Source organism: Dufourea novaeangliae, unplaced genomic scaffold, assembly GCF_001272555.1.
Source record: "Dufourea novaeangliae isolate 0120121106 unplaced genomic scaffold, ASM127255v1 scaffold130, whole genome shotgun sequence".
NCBI lineage: Eukaryota > Metazoa > Arthropoda > Insecta > Hymenoptera > Halictidae > Dufourea > Dufourea novaeangliae.
Window position 1 is genome coordinate 30,907 of NW_015374004.1, and position 19,948 is coordinate 50,854.

The following is a 19,948-nucleotide window of genomic DNA, read 5'->3' on the forward strand; positions in this document are numbered from 1 at the left end:
AAGTATGCCGCCCGATAGGGTGTTAACTTATTCGACAGATAGAACTTAAATATAAAAATTTACCTGATAGCATCACCAATTTATGCACGTAAGTATACACGTTTGCTAAAAGAAGCAGTAGATAAAATGATTCCAAATAATTTGAAAGTAATTTAATGGTTTATAAAGAGCAAGCTCATCTTGACTGATTGAAAAACCCTAAATTCAATGACCTGCTTCCTGGAGTGATCACGAAATATAATAGGAACAAAAATAATATCGTACAATGCAATCAACTGTAAGGATTCAGTCACATTAAATGATATTTTTAGAATTGTCCATAAATTAATGAAACCTTCTCCAATGGTGAGATTAGAAAAAGTAGCATTTCTTCGATTCCTATCATTTTCAACATTAAGTCAACACAAAAATTAGTCCTGTTATATTTTAAAAAATGTCCAAAAGAAAGTCACGTGCAAAGGTTATGAATTTCAACAAAAAAGAATTCTTTATTGTAAATAAATATTTCCTTTCATTGAAAATGGGATTGATAAAATATATCTACGATATTCTATTCGTTTCAAGTACTATCAAGCAAAATCTACAATAAAACATACCTATACTAAAAATTTTAGTTGACGTGTATATCGGAAAATGCAAGCAGACAATCTGCATAATCATATTATGAGCTTGAAATAATTAATTCTTCTAATTCAGTGTTTAGAAATGTTAATAAACGCAATTAATGTTAAAAAACGAAATTACTCGTGCGCCCAGCTAGTAATAGCCTTTAAAAATAATTGACTTACCCTCAGACGTGTATTGTTGAATAATTGTCGTCACCACTTTTTCTGCATCTATAACAAAATATTGAAAAATAAGGTTTCATACCTGAATTTATTTTCGTAGACACTGCTTGTGCGTTTACTAAAGAGCTCTTGATTAATTTCACGATTCACTACAGAAAGTGCAACACTGTGAATCATAAAAAAACAAAAGACAACATTTTACATGTGTTTAGAGACACAATCTTGCGCAAAACAGCGAAAAATAATAAGATAGTTGGAGTAATTACACCATAATGCATTTTACAATTCTCCCAATATCAATCAAGTGTCCACGGATTAATAAACAATAATGTATGTCAGTAGATATAGTTCTACAAAACTTTAACGTAATCAATTAAGGGGTCTCCCTACGGTGACGAGTCAAAAATTGAACGAAATACAAGAATTTTTTTGGAAAAAACTATGAGGTATATCGATGTTAAACTTTTTTCTATGAATTTGTATACACTAATGATAAGCTTAATTTTTTTCTTTTGAAAATGCAGTACAGATTAAAAGTTATTGCAATTTTCCAGGATTGCCTAAAAAATGGTGCCTCCATGGCTGCCATTATATCAGCTGTCTACGTTATTTCAAGTCAAAAATTGAGAAAGATTCTTAATCTTAAAAAATGGAAGAATAAAAAATGGCGGAGACTTGCAAAAAAGTTCCGATTTTCGCAAAAAAAGTACAAGTTGTAAAATTCGAAATTTTCTATGCACCTACTGAACATGCCTACATAGTTTCAAGTCACTCTGTCAAATAGTTTCTGAGATATCGTGGCAGCCATTTACAATAATGTCGTTTTAAGAAAAACACGTTTAAACTTTCGATTTGTATCTGCGTTCCGTGGCGCGCCGCTTTGATTAAAAGCTAATAACTTCTTTATTATTTCGAATCGGGCAAAATCCTTTTAAGATTACGGTTTTGAAATATTAAGCCTTGAGGTAAATGTAAAAAAGAAAAAATCGATTTTTTTTCACCCGTCACAGTAGGGAGACCCCTTATTGAAATAGCGTTCGACCAATAATAAAAAATTAAATATTCAATTCGTAAACAATCTTACGATGTCGAATATAATCTCCGGAAGATCAAAGTATTGAATCTTGGCGAAGTGATTGATAGTGGGAAATACGAGTGGGGGAAAAAGAAACAGTCGTTAAAGTCTCCATTCATCGAATAGGAAATTGACGATGCCGCTCTAATAACAGAAAATTCGTATCGACGAACAGCGGCACTCCTATAAAAAATATTTAATAAGCGAGGGAAAAAGTGTAATAGGATCGAGCTACTATAAATTCATCTCGTTGTCCCGGTCAAGGGGGAGAAAAAGAGATAAAATTCCGATTACGAAGATCTCTATCTGAGAAGCCGTTGCCTACCCGCCAAAAACGATTACCAGGTCCATACGAGCGAGAAACAAAAAAAAAAGAAAAGAAACGAATACGGTAGCCCGTATTACAGATTATTTTTCGCCCGAGGCAAAACGGGGGACCATTCTTTTCCCATCCATCTATTCGTCAGTATTTTTCGTCCGTTTTTCCATCTCCGACCTTCTTCCATTTTTTAACCTAATTTAAAGTTACATTATTCCGGCTAGAATAATGTACTGTTTCTACGGCATCTTCGACGATTGGAATTTTCGAATAGTAATTTGAAAACAATTTCAATCACTTGGTCCAAGTTTTAAAGAGTTGTTCTATATTAACGGGTGTACGAATACTTTCTTTACCCATTGTATAAGCTCACGTGAGAGCTCTTTATGGGCACACCATGGCACCGATTTGTTTCTATAACAATATTGAAAGTAATGTTTTCCCTTTGTGAGGCCTTGCTCTTTTATAATGCGCTTTGTTTGTGAATTGGTCATATCGTGGAATTCCTCGAATAGGTCAGTATATGGAACTATCGAAACTCCATTTGCAAGTGTTTCTGTAGCTGATTTCGCTGAGCGGTCAACGTCTTCATTTCCCTTTATTCCATCGTGCGACGGAACCCAGAAAAATGTTATACTGTTGTTGGGATTATCTTGTAAGAATATACATTTTTTTATTTCCCATATGTACGGGCTTGTTCTAATATTTATTTTGGTGCCCCGAAGACTTTACAAGGCACTTAAGAAGTAAGAAAAAATGAAAGAGTTATTATTTGCTTCTTTTAAGGCAATTTCAAGAGCATCGTTTAACGTAATACATTCTGCGGTAAATACATATGCACTATGATTGATACTCTTTATTACTTCAATACACAGACTAGGGCATTCGCATGCTGATTCCACATACATATCAAAATATTTTAACTGCACTAGCCCGTATAATCGGACCGCAATACAGTAAATCATCCTGTACTAAATAAAATTAAGAAGTCAGCGTTACACCTGCGGAGCTCTTCGTGTTAGTGCTGAAGAGCCTTCGAACACTCATCGAGGATTTACTGTATCATCAATAAAGCGTTAATCGCGCATCAAGAAATGAAAATCAGATTGACAGGTTCCAGTCCAAACAATATTTAACCACCGAGTCAACGAGTCCGTACAATACGTACAGCTATTATTTTCTTCTAAAACAGCGGTGCCACGATCAAGAGAAGATCTATGTGTCCGTTCGGTACACCGTAAAACAAACACGTAAGCAGACAGCATCGTCATGTAAGCAGGTAACCAAATCCGTCCCGTGCGGAGGGAAACCTGGTATCTCGATCATGAAATCAGTACGATTACACGGTCGAACGGGAGAAGGAGAACGGGAGGGAGGGAGTCGAGGGGAGAGGAAGGGGAAAGGGGGCGTAATGGCGGGACCGAGAAGGAAAGAGGGAAAGGGAAGAAACGAGCGAGAGCGTAAGAGGACAGAAGGATGGGGCCTGGTGGCTGCACCTGCCGATGACGTCAGAAGGGACTTCTTGTTTGGTGCTACACAGCCCCGGGGGTCACTACTACTGTTCCAGCCCAGTCTCAGCTACTTCTCGTCTTTCTTCCTTCTCTGCCTTGACTCTCGGGAGAACAGGCTACAGGGGGGAACCGCGAAAAGAGCACTCACCCCCTCCTTCCCCGACCCTTTCGGTCGTGGGTATTATTTATATGCTAATGAAAACTCACGAAAAGGCGTGATATCGGTCCTCACCCCCGGTTAGCCAGATGTAAAAACGGCACGCTGAAACACTGATTCGACCAGTTTCGAGAAACGATGATGTAACACGGGCCACCGTGATATGGAACGACACCCAGGGATCGTGGAATCGAGGAAGGGAGCAATAAAACTTCTGCGGTTCGGATGAATAAGTCTTGTATACGCGTGCACACTTGGGGGATACATAACACATGTCTTTCCAATATCTTGAAAATACACCATTAACAATGAATAAAATGAATTATGATAACCGTATTAAAAATAGGTTCTACTTAGAAATCGAATAATAACAGTACTTCTTTTTCGGATATTCACAAGAAACTTTTATTAAACTCAGATTTATGACTGGTGGTATATATTGATCAGAGTTGGTTAAAGACACACCACCCAATGTTAACCACGCACCCAACATCCCACCAAACACAAGTTTAGTTATTAATATCTCCAAAAAAACAGGAAAGAAGTTTCTTAATCGGGCCCCAAAGCACATAGTGTGGGTGTCTTGTGTTTGGTGGGATATTGGGTGCGTGGTTAACACTGGGTGGTGTGTGGTGGGATGTTGGCTGCGTGGTATAATAATTAATTAATAAATAAAAATCTGAAAAAGTATCATATAAATTGAAACATATTTTCTTGAGTATCTCGGAAACTAATAAAAATGTTCAGAACGATGACCTTGACAACATATTTCAAGGTCATTGAAATAGGTGAAGATAGACTTATTCCGAATAATTACCTTTTAGTGACCTCTACACGTTATGAGAACGGTGAATCTACGGCGGGTAGTGACACGGAAATGGAAATGGTGTTACGTTGTCCCAGAAAAGTGGGCCGAAGAAATACTACATAGGATAAAATGCCTATTCGTATACCTCGTCGGTGATGCTACACACTCCTCTCGATTATTGTCTGGCTTGTTCTACACGATTGTTGTCCATGCCTTATCCCCACCACTGGGTTGATGCCCCTCCGTTTTTGAAACTTCAACAAACGAATTTACGAAGGTCTGAAGCATTTCTTCGTATAAGATTATTGTCCTGGGCTCGAACCCGAGTTCGGGACGATAATCGAGAGGAGTCTGTACTTACAAAAGTACATTAGGACTACTGAAATTCCAAAACAACCAAAGAAACGAAGCCAGCAACAAAACGTAAAGCAATTTCTCGTTTATTCTGCCCTGAGCTACTGTCATACTACGTGAAGCAACGATGCATAACCAAAGCCGTTCCACGTTTATTATTTGAAACGACCGCGAAAACGTCCGTGAACTGATACAATCGGTATTCCCGTGGATGGCGTTTTAATCAAGATCGTGTCACTTCGTTCACCTACTGCCATCGCCAACATCAGAATCGTTGGTCCGCGAGCCAACATTTTATCTGATGAACCTTCGTTCTACCATGGATATTTGCATAATGTAATATCTCCCCCTGGACTGAAATATACAATTAAACTGGTATAGTGTACAGTGACCGACGACAGTATTCGAATGATAAGATACTTGAATAATCACTATACCACGAATTGTATGAATATAATAGAAAGTAATTTTCTCGTGATAAATATTAATCACGTTAATTAATTAAAAAATACACACGGCTGAATCATTTAAAAATATTTATAAATCCTTTGCGTTGTTAATATAAGTTTTTCAATTTTATTCATTATTGCCAATCACAGAGATCATACACAAAGACTACTTTATCAAATTCGTACGATTATTCTTTGCCGTACTTCTATTTAACAATAAACAATTAATCTTTCATTTATTGTAACATTACACCGCTGTACTCTAGCTTTGATTCAAATTAAGTTTGGATCCTTTGATTTTACTTTTCAGAAGAATTTGTATCACTACATCGTTCAAAGAATATTAAAGATCCTGTTTCTAGGATATGTCACTCGAAAGTTGAATAACCGCGTCTTTTACCAGCTATGAACTTGATTCGCCAGGTTATGGAATGTGTGAACTTGTAACAGTGTGCGTATGCATGCGTGAGGCGCCATCGAGCGTGATCGGCACACGTGTAAGGCAGAAAACAAACGAAGAATGACAAACGAGGTCAGCGAGCGACGAAAACAGTGCCTGTTTGTAAAGATGAGCCGAAACCGTCAAGGTATCGATACTTTTAGTCATAACTTGTATCGAAAAAAAGTATCGATATCTACTTAGTATCGCATCAAAATTATCGATATCTAGTTGTATCGTAGAAAAATGAATACAAAGTTCATGGTTTATTAATATAATACACTTTAACCAAAGTTCAGCAGAATTTTAATCGAATAATATACAGGGTGGGGCACTAACTATGTCCACTTTGATTATTGCCGTTATTTGTAATAGTATGAAAAAATGTTATATACAAAACTTACACGGTATAGAGGGGGGGGGCATATTGTGACACAAACATTTTCTACGTGGATGAAGGCATAGAGGGGATTTCAAGGTCATCTCTATTTTTTTTTAATGGAAAGCTATGTTTTTTTTATTGCGATGTGATAGCCGGTGTTGAGACGACTTCAGCGAGCTATCATTGAAGGTCATGCAAGGTCAAATGTGGTAGTAAAATGAACTTTGTTATTTTTGTATCTTTCTGAACTTATTCTAGCACATGCTGCAACTATCCGTTTTTCATATTTTCTGGTATAGTGGGTACTTCGAGGTAAACAGCATTTTTCAATGCTCCCTATCGCTGCATCCTAATTGCAGCATGTGCTGGAATAAGTTCAGAAACGATAAGACATGCACGTGATGCAGCGATACGAAGATTGCAACTTTGCATTGATGCAAACGGTCACCACTTCGAGCATCTCCTGTAATGTAAGAACGTTTATTTTACTACCACATTTGACCTTACATGACCTTCAATGATAGCTCGCTGAAGTCGTCCCAACACCGGCTATCACATCGCGATAAAAAAAACATAGCATTCTATTAAAAACAATAGAGATGACCTTGAAATCTCCTCGATGTTTTCACCGACGTAGAAAAAGTTTGTGACACAATACGCCCCCCCTCTATACCGTGTAAGTTTCGTATATAACATTTTTTCATATTATTAAAAATAACGGCAATATTCAAAGTGGACATAGTCATTGCCCCACCCTGTATAGAAAAAAAAATGAAATTTCTACGTTTGAATTTATTGTTGTTGGAAATTCTTTATACAGATAATAAATTTATTCATCTCTGATTTGAACGATGATATATATTTTATTAACAAAGAGATATTTTACTAACGACCATTTATTAACACTAGAACTACCGCCAATAAATGCATATTTGTTTCGATCGGTGGATAAACGTGAAAAACTTTTGAAAATTTAGAAATTTAGAAAGTGACCAATATCTTTACTTTCATATCGTAATAAAAGGAGCAGAATATCACAGAAAATGTATTGTCAAAACATTTTAATCATTGTAAGAGTGTATTGACAAGTCATTTTGACTTCCTTGGTAGGTTTAGTGTTAACAAAGTATTATATTATAACTGGACGACAACCACCTTCACATTCATTAGCTGTCATATCGATTACTCGCTGTATTCGATATCAGTACTTTTTTTCGATACCGAGTATATATCGCAAGCGAAAGTATCAATACTAAAAATACGTGGTATCGAAACGAAAGTATCGATTATTTACTTGTATTTACTTGGATCGGATCATCCCTATCTGTCCGTCCGCGAACGACGAAACATTAGGTACGAATATAACCCTAACGTTCTTTTATCCCCTGCCATCCTTACAAACTCTTGCATTTATGATTTGATTATATTTCACTAATCCAAAATGGATATCACCTTGTTTATCCCACAGAATAGATAAACAGTATCTTTTCCCGATGCAGATCCCCTTTTTCTGTTGACTTTGGTTTCTTATCTTTATCTGCCCACTATACTTACGGAACAATGTTAGATTTCGATAAATACCTACATACATATATACACAGATAAATAGTTTATGAAGAGTAATACATTGTAGTAATAGATAGCGAATTATATTGGATGTTCCGATGAAACTTATTACATTTAACAATCTTATAAAATAGAAACAATAAGTATAAAATGCTGGAGATGGTGACTAGATTATGCATATTTATATTATTTATGCATGTTCCCGACTTTATAGACCAGGGGTTCTCAAACTTTTTAAATTTTGTACCACATAAATAAGAATAAAAAAATATATGTAGATACCACCGTAAAAGCATTTCCCGTTTAAAAATCAATGCATCCTAAATGAAATGTTTATAATGAAAGAATAAAACATTTAAAGTTTATTTTATGTAATTATATTCGTAAATGAAACTTTTATATTATAATAGAGTATAGTAAATGGTGGGTAATAATACATGAGCAAATATTAAGGTGATTTATTATTGGTGAGGATTAATGCGAAGGATGAGCCTGTTTCATTGAACATGTTTAATATTAGGTATTTATTATTTTCAAATGAAAAACTAATATTTTTCAACAAAAAGGTTGAAAATCTTTTGTGTAAAAATTGTACCAACAAAAATAACATAATGTATCATTAGTGGTACATGTGTACCACAGTTTGAGAAACGTTGTTATAGACTATTCTCCAAGAACGTAAGCCACAAAAAAATTAATAAATATTTCATCCATCAAAGGATTTATTGATAGTATCGATACGATTCTTATTTTTTATATGCACTTGTTAAATGTACAAGAAATTCATAGTCTAAAGCCAAAATGTTTCAAAGAAGGTCCGCTAAATAATCATTCACAACTATAACCGTCAATTAAAAAAAAAAACGGTAATGAAACGAACGTTTAGTCTGAATCATCCGGTTTTTGGAAAGAAAATTTATCAAACTAATTAGAATCTGTATATACATCTCAGAGAAACACTAATTGACGCAATCATTTTCGTTCTCCGTTCTTATTCTCAGTTCTGTGATTTTAATTCATCGAAACCTGTTCGGAAACGTATTCCCACAAAACGATATCCCCCGTTCTTTGCACGTGAACATGAACCACGAGCAATTAAGTTCGTGCCTCTAAATAAGAGTGAAGGGGGGGGGGGCCGCCACGAATTGATTAGAATTCGACGATCGTATTAGGGAACCGGTTACAAAGTCCATCAGGAGTAAGGAGATCAGGGGAGCCGATTTTTCAAGGGCCGTGGAAGGCGAACGCGAACGGACAGATGTGCAACTTGAAGCTGCAGTAGCAACTATTCTAACAAAACATACCGCATATTTCTTCGCCAACCGGTTTCTACCTTGGTGGAGTACAAGTAACGCGAGAAATCGTTCGTTTCCTCAATTTTCTTAAACACCCAGGTATTTGAAAATCGTCAGGGATGTTTTTTTACGAATATTACATCTGATGATCCGACCGTATTACGTCAGACTTATCAGCGAGTAATCCATGATTTTTATCTCCATATGGGTCATTCCACGCAAAATCGGACACATTTTGGAGCGCCATTTCGGATTTTGTTTAAATTTGGATATGTTGTAGCCTTTCGCGATATATAAATGTATCTCGAAGGATATAAAAAGATTTTTTAAATTGTTGACTTTACAGCTGTTTAAAATTTAGGGTCAACCTTTTTCAAATAAATCATAATTATTGAACTAACAAACTGATCAAAATGAGCTTTGTGGGTATTTACAGTGGAGACATAAGAGTACCAAATAAAAATGATTTCAGTTAAAAGAAATATTTTTTAACCATTCATTTTGCAATTGTTTAACATAAATGTCCTGTTTTCATACCGGGGAACTGTTTCAAAATTTGAAAACATGAGGATATAGCCCTATTTACCCTCTTTATGGAAATATCTTCAAAAATATGGACACTTTAAAATCGGCCGTATGAAAATTAATTGAAGTGAATGCTGCGTCGATTCACACCGGCTCGACCGGTCGAATAATGAATTATCTTTTGATCTAATAAACTTATAAAAATGAATTTTGTAAGTGCTTGCAGTGGGAACATAACAGAACCTAATCGAAAGTATTTCAGTTAGAAGAAAATACTTTTTAACCATTTATTTTGTAATTGTTTTAAAGAAATGCAATTTTATAATAGTAGGACCCAATTGAATAATATAAAATTTGGTAGACAATAGTATATCAATAGATCAGTTCGAGTAATATTAAAATCTTCTGCATTTAAAAAAAAAGAACACTAAAAACCGTGTAAGTAATAGACATCACATCGTTCACATAATTAAAATACAATCAAGATAAACTAATATAGTTATTGGAACGTTTTTCATGAATGTGAATTGCTATGTGTCCAATAAGTAATCCATTACATTCTGCCACGTTAAAGATTTGTTTATAAAAAAAATGTACACTGTACATGCCATCGAAACAACACGCGTCATTTTTTTGTCCGCTTCATGTGGAAGAATTGTTTACAATTGAGCAGTTTTATTCAAAAATAAATATACAAGACGTTTCGAATTTGAATTGAATTAGTATTTTATAAAGACCGTGGTAAAGTACTCATTGGTACTCATGCAAATTTTTATTTGGATTTCTGGACATGGAATAATATTTACATTTGTTTGTTTTATGATAGTTTAATCGTTCCATATACCATTTTACCCATTTACGACTTACTAGGTAAAATAAAACAAAACTATTGTAGTAAACTAATATTGTTTGTCAATGACACAAAATAAGCGAACAAAAACATAAAACGTGTCCACGATATAAATAAATAGCATATTTTTAGTGGGAAATTTTCATATATAACAATACTTGTTAATCTTGTAATACATTTGAATTCATTCATTAGTACACATTAAACGATACAGATTGTAGTAATATTCAACAAATGATTGTTCAAGTTCAGAAATTACGTTAGACGCAAAAATAATGTGGTAAATCTTGAAAATAATACAAACAACTTTCGCAAATTTGCATTCATTTAAAAATATCTAAATGTTATCATACAATTAAATTAATCTAAAGTAACCATTGCATCTAATATAAAACGCACAATTTAAAAAAAAAAATTGCTCCAGTTTCATTATAAAAAGATTGTTGCAAATTTTACAGCTGCCACAGATCACCATATGTTTATTTATTTGAGAAAAGACGTAATAAAACGTCCTCCGTTTTACTATCAAATATTCTCAATTACCTAAACAGTCCATGCGAAGCAGCGGCTCGATCACAGAATACAAAATACTAAAATCGTGTGAGAAGTAAACGACTTACGTGAGTCGGCTGCGTCTATCACTCCAACCGTGCCCAGAGCGAAATTCTGTTATGCAGTTGCCTGAGATCTTTTAGCGCGCAAATATAAAAAGCGAACTGACTGCGGGAACGTAGCGGAGAGAAGAAGCAAGGCACCGGCGTCTTCATGAAAGTAAAATCATTTCCTGCCCACAGGGACGCTTCTCCCCGCAGGTTTGACGAGCACCGCTGCCACTTCACCTGCCTCGAACTGTAGATTCCAAAGCGCAAAGTGAAAACAAATACCCCCGATGTACCTGTCCTCGAGGAGGGCAGACGGTACCCCACGAAGCGATCCAGCCGATGCGATGGATCGATGCCCCTACGGTCGTGTGCTACGACCTTCACAAACCCTCTTCCCTGGCCTCGACAGGTCCGCTCAGGAGGGTCGCCTCTGCACTTGCCGGATTTTCAAAAATACCTGTACTATTGTAAGGTAAATGTCCCAGTGGTTGGACGTTCAAGGCAAAGATTGCGGTTACGAAAACTTTTTATATATTAAAATAATATAGATTGGCGAAAAAGTACATTCAATCGATAGAGCAGAACTTCTTCTTCCAGACAAGTCGGTATAAGAAAGCGTTCACGTGAAAAAAAGTATTAAAATTTATGAATATCTGAAAACGTTCATTTGGCCGAGTGATTCGACGGAATTTACGGCATGTCCCACATAGTGATTAAATTTAGCTGTCCCAGTGTTTGGACATAATTTAATGCATTAAATAAAAGAAACAAAATTATAAATAAATAAAATAATAAAAATTATGAACTAAATCTATAAATGTATACATTGTAAATTAATAAATAAATAACACTAAGGGAAAATTGCATTCTATTATTATGTATGTTATATATTTGATAAAAGCTTTTAAACATTTATCTTTATACATTTAGGAAATTGTGCATTAAAAACAAACATAGTGGATTTAACTTTGGTATATTATAAATGTTTTATAGAAAATATATATTTTAAATAACACAAAATTAAAATTAAAGCAAATTAAAAAAAGTTAAACAAAATTAACAAAATGAAAATTATTCCTTTTTTTGTTCTTTAATTATAACAGCTTTGACAGCATTATTCATCTCATGTTGTCAATTATTATTCCAAGTCATAAAAATTCCCGAAACAAAAGAAATAAAATAAAAAGGTGGTTTTTAATGAATGTTCAGTACGCGAATCACTTAGGTTACGGATGTGTCAAAGTAATATGATAGGTATGTGCGAAATATGTAAAAAAAAACTATGAGCTTCCAAAATGAAATATTGTTATTAATATAAAAAACACAAAAATACCTACTGTAATATAACGAAAATAATTTATTAAGTCATACACTAACTCTCTGCTCGATGCTGCTCGAGTAACTGGACAAGCGTCCAACGACTACGCAATCAGCATTTTCATGTACCAGTAAATAAACTCGACAGTTTCGACAATAAAAGAAAAAGGTTTCATTAAAACAAAGTTGGTATCAATTCTTGAGACTTTAATAAGTTCAAGAAACCTTTACTTAACAGAAACACACGAATTATCTATTATTTACGAGCATAAGAAATGCGCTCTCAATGTTAGCGAAATATTTACGAAGGCATTCATATCGCCTCAAGTTCATGATTGTTAAATGATAATATTTTTTTTAAATAATACATCGCGCTTTTGCGAACATATTTATATGATTTATGGTAAGAAATAACTAAGGATAATTATTTTCTATCCTGAAGTTCGCTATTACTTTTTAACAATTTAATATTAACAAAAATTCATAATAGTGTTCAATCACCAGGACGTGTCCAACCACTGGGACATTTACCTTATATGTCTCTGCGACCACCGACGATAGTGCACCCACCGTCACAACCGTTAACACGACTTGGTAAAAATGCAGGAGAGTTTCCTAGCAGTACAAGTGTTCGGATAAAGGAATTGTTTCATAATAGAATAATCATTTTTCTGATACTAAACCGCGTGTATTTAAATAAAGATCAAGAAAATTGATCGTTTGTTTGGATATACAGGGTGGTACCTCTAACACGACGCACTCGCTTACAGTCATCAGACAAAAAGAAGTTTACAACAAGAGTTGCAGGGTATGGACTGTACAATAAATATCAGTAAAAAAAATTCGAAAACAGTTTGTTTTCATGGCGATGTCGAGGTCACCTTGGGTTTTACAAATAGAAAAACATATTTGTTTGTTTACCATATTTAGAGGAATTCAAAACACATATTACATGATATTTTTACTAACATAATACTCCATTTACAGTAGTGGAAATATTTAGCTTTTCGTCGTATTTGACTTTAAGACAGTGTAATCATTATTTGACACTGAAGAGATTACTTTTAGCACTTTTTAGTGCTAGATTTTTAGCTTCAGAGACAGTACATGTTATTTACCTTCATTGCATTTTAAATTTCTTAACAATATATTTTGACATTTATATCACTCTCATGCGAGATACGAGGCATTCGGTGCAAAATCTATTTTCCCTGAAAAACGGAGTTCAAAGTCAAGTTTGAAATACTGAATTGTGAGTTCATTGTACACTCAAGAACCAATTACTCCTAACAAATTATAGGCTCAATTCATGTAATATATCCACACCAAGAAATTAAATTTCATATACAAACTTTCATAATTCTCAAATAACGCTCAAAACATCTTTTTTGGAATACTACAACATTCCCGTATTACAGAATTACGTACGCTCAATTTGATGAATTCTCAGAGCATGAATTCTGCGAGTAAAGAATATTGCATTTATAGCCTATGGGGCGCAGTGAAATACAATAAAGGACAAAACTTTCATCGGATATTAAAACGTTTCTACTTTATTCTGAATCCAATAAGGTATTTAAGAGAAGTAGGAAATTCCTACTTCTACTCTTGCCTCTACAAATCACTTTATAAAATGTTATTTTACATAAAAATCCACAATCTAATTATGACTTTTTTCAACCTCAACAAGTGTTCAAAGCATCAACAGGTTGAACAGAAAACTCACCTGATTCAAGAGCCGAACAGGTCGTCAGAAAAAGCACCCTCTCCGAAAAACTTGTTAATTCGATAGACGTCGAGGGGAACCCGAGAAATACGTTAGAACGAACAAAAAATGAATGTAAAGAAACCAGGCAAAAACGTACACTTTTTATTCGTAGCTTAATACGCAATGCTACGAGGGTGTCTGGCGCGACCCCGCAGGGATGCAGACATGGCTCCGAGGTTCTTCGTTGGGGAAAAAAGAGGACCAGGCACGAAGCGTTGTAATGACTCTGACGGGTGTCATGACGCGTCTAGACACTCGACTCTAAATCTTTCGAGTACGGTGGGGGTATTGGAGGAAGACGGAGAATGTTGTTGCCGTGCGTTCCTTGCTGCACTCACAACCCTCTGGGCCAACTTGTTGATTTACAAGTTACCGGCCGCGCGACTGCACGCGGAGCGTAACGACTTGTTTCGCCCAATTGGGCAAATTAATCCTTTTGTTGACATTGCCATCATAATGCGTTAAAACGAAAGCCTAAATAATTGCTACGGTCACAACATTAAGAGTAAGAGACAGTCCAAAATTGTTAGAAAAATTATACCGAACTTGTTTTATTCGATTTGAGATAGAGCAAGATATATTTGGAGTAAACTGCAGGACTTTATGCAAAATATTAATTTTTGAAGTGATTTGTAAAGACAGATTTTAATGATATAATGATTTTATTATTAGAAGAATAAGACAGAAAATATTAACTTTACCATTTGTTTACATTTCACATACTCGTGTGCGCTATAAGTGCATATTATCCGCACTCGAATTATGAGTATATAATCAATTACGCTTGTTACAGAAAGCTGAGAAGGCGAAAGAGCTGTTTGAAAGCAATAAAAATAGTCCAATTTAATACAGAAAGGAACGGTAGTTGTTATTATTGATCTTTAAAGTGACAATGGACAACATAAAACAGTATAACCATAAAAAGAGACAGCAGATTTCTAATAAACACGATCTCTGGATGTTACAAATTATTAACATAGGAGAAACTAATGAAAGTTCGATTGGTTATCCGGAAGATTCACGTAAGTTAATTAAATAAGCGAACTGATCGTCGTTAATTGAGCTTCGTATCGCGAAAAATAAAAAAAGAACAGATTTGGTATCACTCGGATTCGCGTAACAAGCTCGAAACCTGTCGCAACAGGTTCGAGCTGGTTCTGCCCCGAAATGGGTAAATATCCACCCTTTTGATCACGGTGCTCCGCGTAGTAAAAGAGCCGAAAGACCCCCGGCTTCTCTTCTCACCGGTGGAAACCGGAGAGGAGCCAAAAGGAAAGGAAGGGTCTACGAGAGAGCAGAGGGGGGTGATCGCGGGGGTGGGTGAAGAACTGTGTGCAGGTCGGGGTGGTAGGTTGGATTAGTGTCGGGAAGGGTATCTAGAGGAGGGAGAAAAGCGGCAGATGGTCGGCGTGGATCCTGACGTGGGAAGCTCCGAATTCTCCAAGTTCCCACAGCCAGAGTGCACCTGCCCTCCCCACTCTGTAACCCCGTCCTGCTCGGACGGTCCTATATAAGACCCGGGGTTGCTGGTTTAAGGCATCATTCGTTCACTAGCGCTCCGTTCCAAAGCATCCTACCGAACGTACAACACGATCTTTCGCTTTCTTCGAGTTTTTCGGAACAGCATCGCAAACGCTTCATTCCGGAATCCGAGTAACGAACGAGCAAACGTTGTCCAATACCTCGTGGTCCAGTTCGAACGAAACTGTACGGGGGTCCGGTGTGCAACGCTGCTTTAAAACCGGTTCAGTGCATCGAGAGTATACGCATACACGTATACATCAGCAAAGATGGCCGCCACCACTATGAGTCACGTGTTCGAGTACGAGAACGAGCTGAACGACAATCTCTATAACCTAAAAATGTCGGGGAAGAGCAAGGCGAGCAGCATGAGGCTCAGGAGGGCCCTGAAGCCGATTCTACGACTGTTGAAGAAGAAGACCAGCCGTAGCGGGAAACACCCCAAGGATCAGAAAGCGGTCCCCCAAGTCGAGAGCTTCACCGAGGAGGTCGAGAACCAGAACAACGCGAACGAGGCGCTCGAGATGAGACTTCTGGCTGAACTTCAGGACGCAGAGGAGGGAGCCGCGATCACTGTCTGCCTCGACGGACAAATGACAGTTGTTCCGGTTGTACCTGGTCAGTGCTACGTGCCCGTTCACTTCGCGCACACCCACGCTGGGGACTTCTATTGGACGACCCTGAGCATGGCCGATAGTGATCTGTGCTACAAGGAACGCGCTTTCTCGCAGCATCAAACGCCCGAGATGCAAGTCGCGTGAACGGCAACTCTAGAGATCCCAATGGGACTCTTCGACGAACGTCATCTACCTCACACGGAGATTCGAGACTTGGATCTCCAGAGTGGACTCGTTGGCCACCATGGAGAGCCGCTGGGTTCCTCGCCGTGACGATACGAAGATACGAGAACTGGATTGGAGCTTCCGGGGACAGGGAACCGGCAACAAGAAGCAAACGATGTCGTCGACGACAGTTTGGCCCCGAGGATACGGAGAGGATTCTCGTTCTGTCAGACTGACTTTAGATAAGATTGCTTCGAAACTGTGATACATAGATTATAGTTTTACGATCGATTTCCTAACTGATCATTGCTCACTGAGAACGAAATCGTAAAGTTTCGCCTGTAAGATAGTTCTATTTTAGCTCCGTCGATCAGTTAGAGAGAAGCCGACAATTTAAAAATATTGTATATTTTTTTTGTCAGTTTGTTTTTTAAATATCGCGACGTTGGAATGCGTCGCTATTGTGATATTTGTACCTATTAGGATATAATTGTTAGTTAACATACACATTGTGATATTGGCTTTAATGTCGTCGGTATGTACCGACGAGCCGTCCTACTGTCTTCCAATTTGTTAAGAAAATAAATTTTACTCTTAACACAATTTCACCTGTTTCGTCATTAATACCTCATCCCATTAGCGATTAAGCTCTTAATTATAGTGTATAAGAACGGACTAGCTTTCGACGGAATCAGTTTAAATTCCTTTAGACCGTCTGATCGTATTTCAATATGATCGTAAATTGCTTGCGATAGCTGCCTCGGGAAAATTCATTCGTTCCAACGGTAATTCACCTGCAGACTTCTGATACCGTAACCGACAGTATTTTTGAACATGGGCTTCGAGTATTTGAAAAGGTCTATTCATACCTGAAACTGGTTTGAGAAAGTCCAAGGGGTCTTTTCAGCCCTTCGATGCGGTGGAAAAAGGTTCACAAAATCTCTTCGGAACTTTGATTTCGCCGAACAGGGAAAAGATTTGTCCCTTAATACTCGTAAAATTTAGAGACCCTTGAGTCAATACTTCTCCGCTTAAAATTATGGGAAACTTAGGGGTTCGAAAAGTTTCCCACGATGCGATGGTTCCTAACCGAAGGTCACTGGAAACCGAAACACTCCCTTTCTCTTTTTATCATTAAGAAAATAAATTTTGTTTTCAGAAGACATTCTTTCCTTGAATATATATTTTATACATTGAATTGGTTGTTTTTTATGTACTATACGCGGAAACCCCAACAATTCTTTATTCAAACGAAACATGTTTCTTACATCACATTAACGCAGCGTTTCTCAAACTGTGGTACATGTACATTATGTTATTTTTGGCGGTACAATTTTTACACAAAATATTTTGAACCTTTTTGTTGAAAAAAAAACTTATTTATTTGAAAATAATAAATAACTAATATTAAACATGTTCAACGAAACAGGCTCATCCGTCGCATTAATCCTCACCAATAATAAATCTTCTTAATATTTACACATATATTATTACCCACCATTTACTACATTTTATTATAATGTAAAAGTTTCATTTACGAATATAATTAAATAAAATAAATTTTAAATGTTTTATTCTTTGATTGTAAACACTCCACTTGGGATGTATTGATTTTTAATCGGGAAATGCTTTTATGGTGGTACATATATATTTTTATTCCTATTTATGTGGTACAAAATTTAAAAAGTTCGAGAACCCTTGCATTAACGTATTATCACCCTCTGGTTGATATGCCCAAATCATTAAAATTTTCTATTAACTTGTTCTTATTAAAAGTTTATTTCAATTTATTCTTCTAAGTATTTACCAGATTAATTCATCGCGCTTCTAAACTAGCTTTATATTGTTCAAGATTAGACTTAATTGAAATTAAAACACAAGTTGCTCCGGATAATACAATTTATTCCCAATCAGTTTTACTGAGTTATCAGGATAGCAATTATTATTAAGGTTTTATTGCAAATTCACAAGTAACATTAAAAATCAATATATGAAATTTATACAATTCAGTAGAATAGAGTGTAATTATATGATGGATCATTTAATTTATTGAAAAGTATACATTATGCGATTGGCTAGGCAGAAGTTCATTTGTTAGAAATAAGGGTAGAACGTAGGTAGTGAATGGGCACACGTGTTACCCATATGTGACAAGCACATGTCCGTCAAGGTAGGTAGGGGGTCTGAATTCACATGATTTTCCATGGTCGGCCGGGGATAACCGACCCTTCAGCTTGAAAAATAACGAAAGATTGTGCTGCGTACGGCACTCGTGCGTTAGATAATAGGACAATAATATATGGGGTGAATAATTTGGGGATAGCTGTACCGATAGGGTTATCCCTATTTTCTGTCCATTTAACGGTCAGCCGACCATGAGTGCTTGGGCGATTGTTGAATTCGAAACTTCCCTCGGTAGGATTAAAAGCGCAAATGTTCTGCTCAAGATTAGAAGAAAAAAGAACAGAGTTGTCATTTACATATTCTTAACCTATATTAACGTTGCGTTATACGGAGAATTAACAAGAAATATTCGTTTTTCTTTTTTATGGTTAATATTCATTCCTTATATCCTCTCTATCCATCACTGTTGATTAATTAGTACTTAATAAATAATGCAGCAAAAGTTATTTAATAGCCAATTTAATACTTTGTGTAAAACTCTCTGTTTCTATACTTTTATGATAATAAATCAATAGTATGTATTGGCTGTAAGTTATATAAAATATGTACTGAACCCACGCTTAAATTATATTTTATTTATGGAAGATACCACTACTCTAACAATCTTTATAGATTCTGAATACAGTAACGTTCAGATTTTTTATCATTCCAAGTATTAAACCAATTTGATTTTATTTTGCACTAACCAAAGGTTAGAATTACACATGTCATATGTCACTCGGTTTGTAAGGTTTAAGATGTATTTTGCGTAAATTTTTTGACAATGCAGATATCGATCAACTGAAAGGAAGATGGAAGCCTGCAGGGTAGGCAACCCTCCGTACAACCATGCATTAGGATCACAGGTACGAGACGTTGTTGAATTACAAATTCAAAGTTGTGCAGAATTAATTCAGCGGATGCAATATACACTTATAAACAATAAACAACAGAAAAAATCATAAGGAAATAAAAAATTATAATAAAAGGCAAATGTTACATATACATTGATAAACAAGTTTTTATTACACAGTTGTCATAAAAACATCTATCGTGAAGATAATTAGGAGGAACACATGTGGTATTTTAATCTATAATAGTAAATGTTTATAGAATAAATTGAATGATTACTGAAAAGATTTATATAAAATCTTTTTATTGCCATCCATAAGACTCACTGTTGAAATGTTAACGTTTAATTTGGAGACACCTTTTATACGATAGAAAGGTGTTGTACCGTATTTGGTAAACTACCAAATTTTACGTCGGAATTGTTA

At 35.9% G+C, this 19,948-nt stretch overlaps 1 protein-coding gene and 1 long non-coding RNA gene across 2 annotated transcripts in view; one reads left to right on the top strand and one right to left on the bottom strand.

Annotated features, from left to right (window-relative positions):
- Window positions 1–790: 790 nt before the first annotated feature.
- The window catches only part of LOC107188165, a 107,272-nt gene continuing 88,114 nt past the window's right edge, over window positions 791–19,948 (bottom strand). Inside the window, exon 4 of the long non-coding RNA XR_001516219.1 lies at window positions 791–836. This is a non-coding gene — a long non-coding RNA (uncharacterized LOC107188165). The remainder of the gene's footprint in view (window positions 837–19,948) is intronic.
- LOC107188164 lies at window positions 15,996–16,487 on the top strand. The gene has a single exon (XM_015576412.1). It carries the CDS (start codon window positions 15,996–15,998, stop codon window positions 16,485–16,487), a length of 492 nt encoding a protein of 163 aa, XP_015431898.1.

Coding starts and splice junctions, on each gene's coding strand:
- LOC107188164 (XM_015576412.1), top strand. CDS start 15,996: ATGGCCGCCACCACTATGAGTCACGTGTTCGAGTACGAGAACGAGCTG.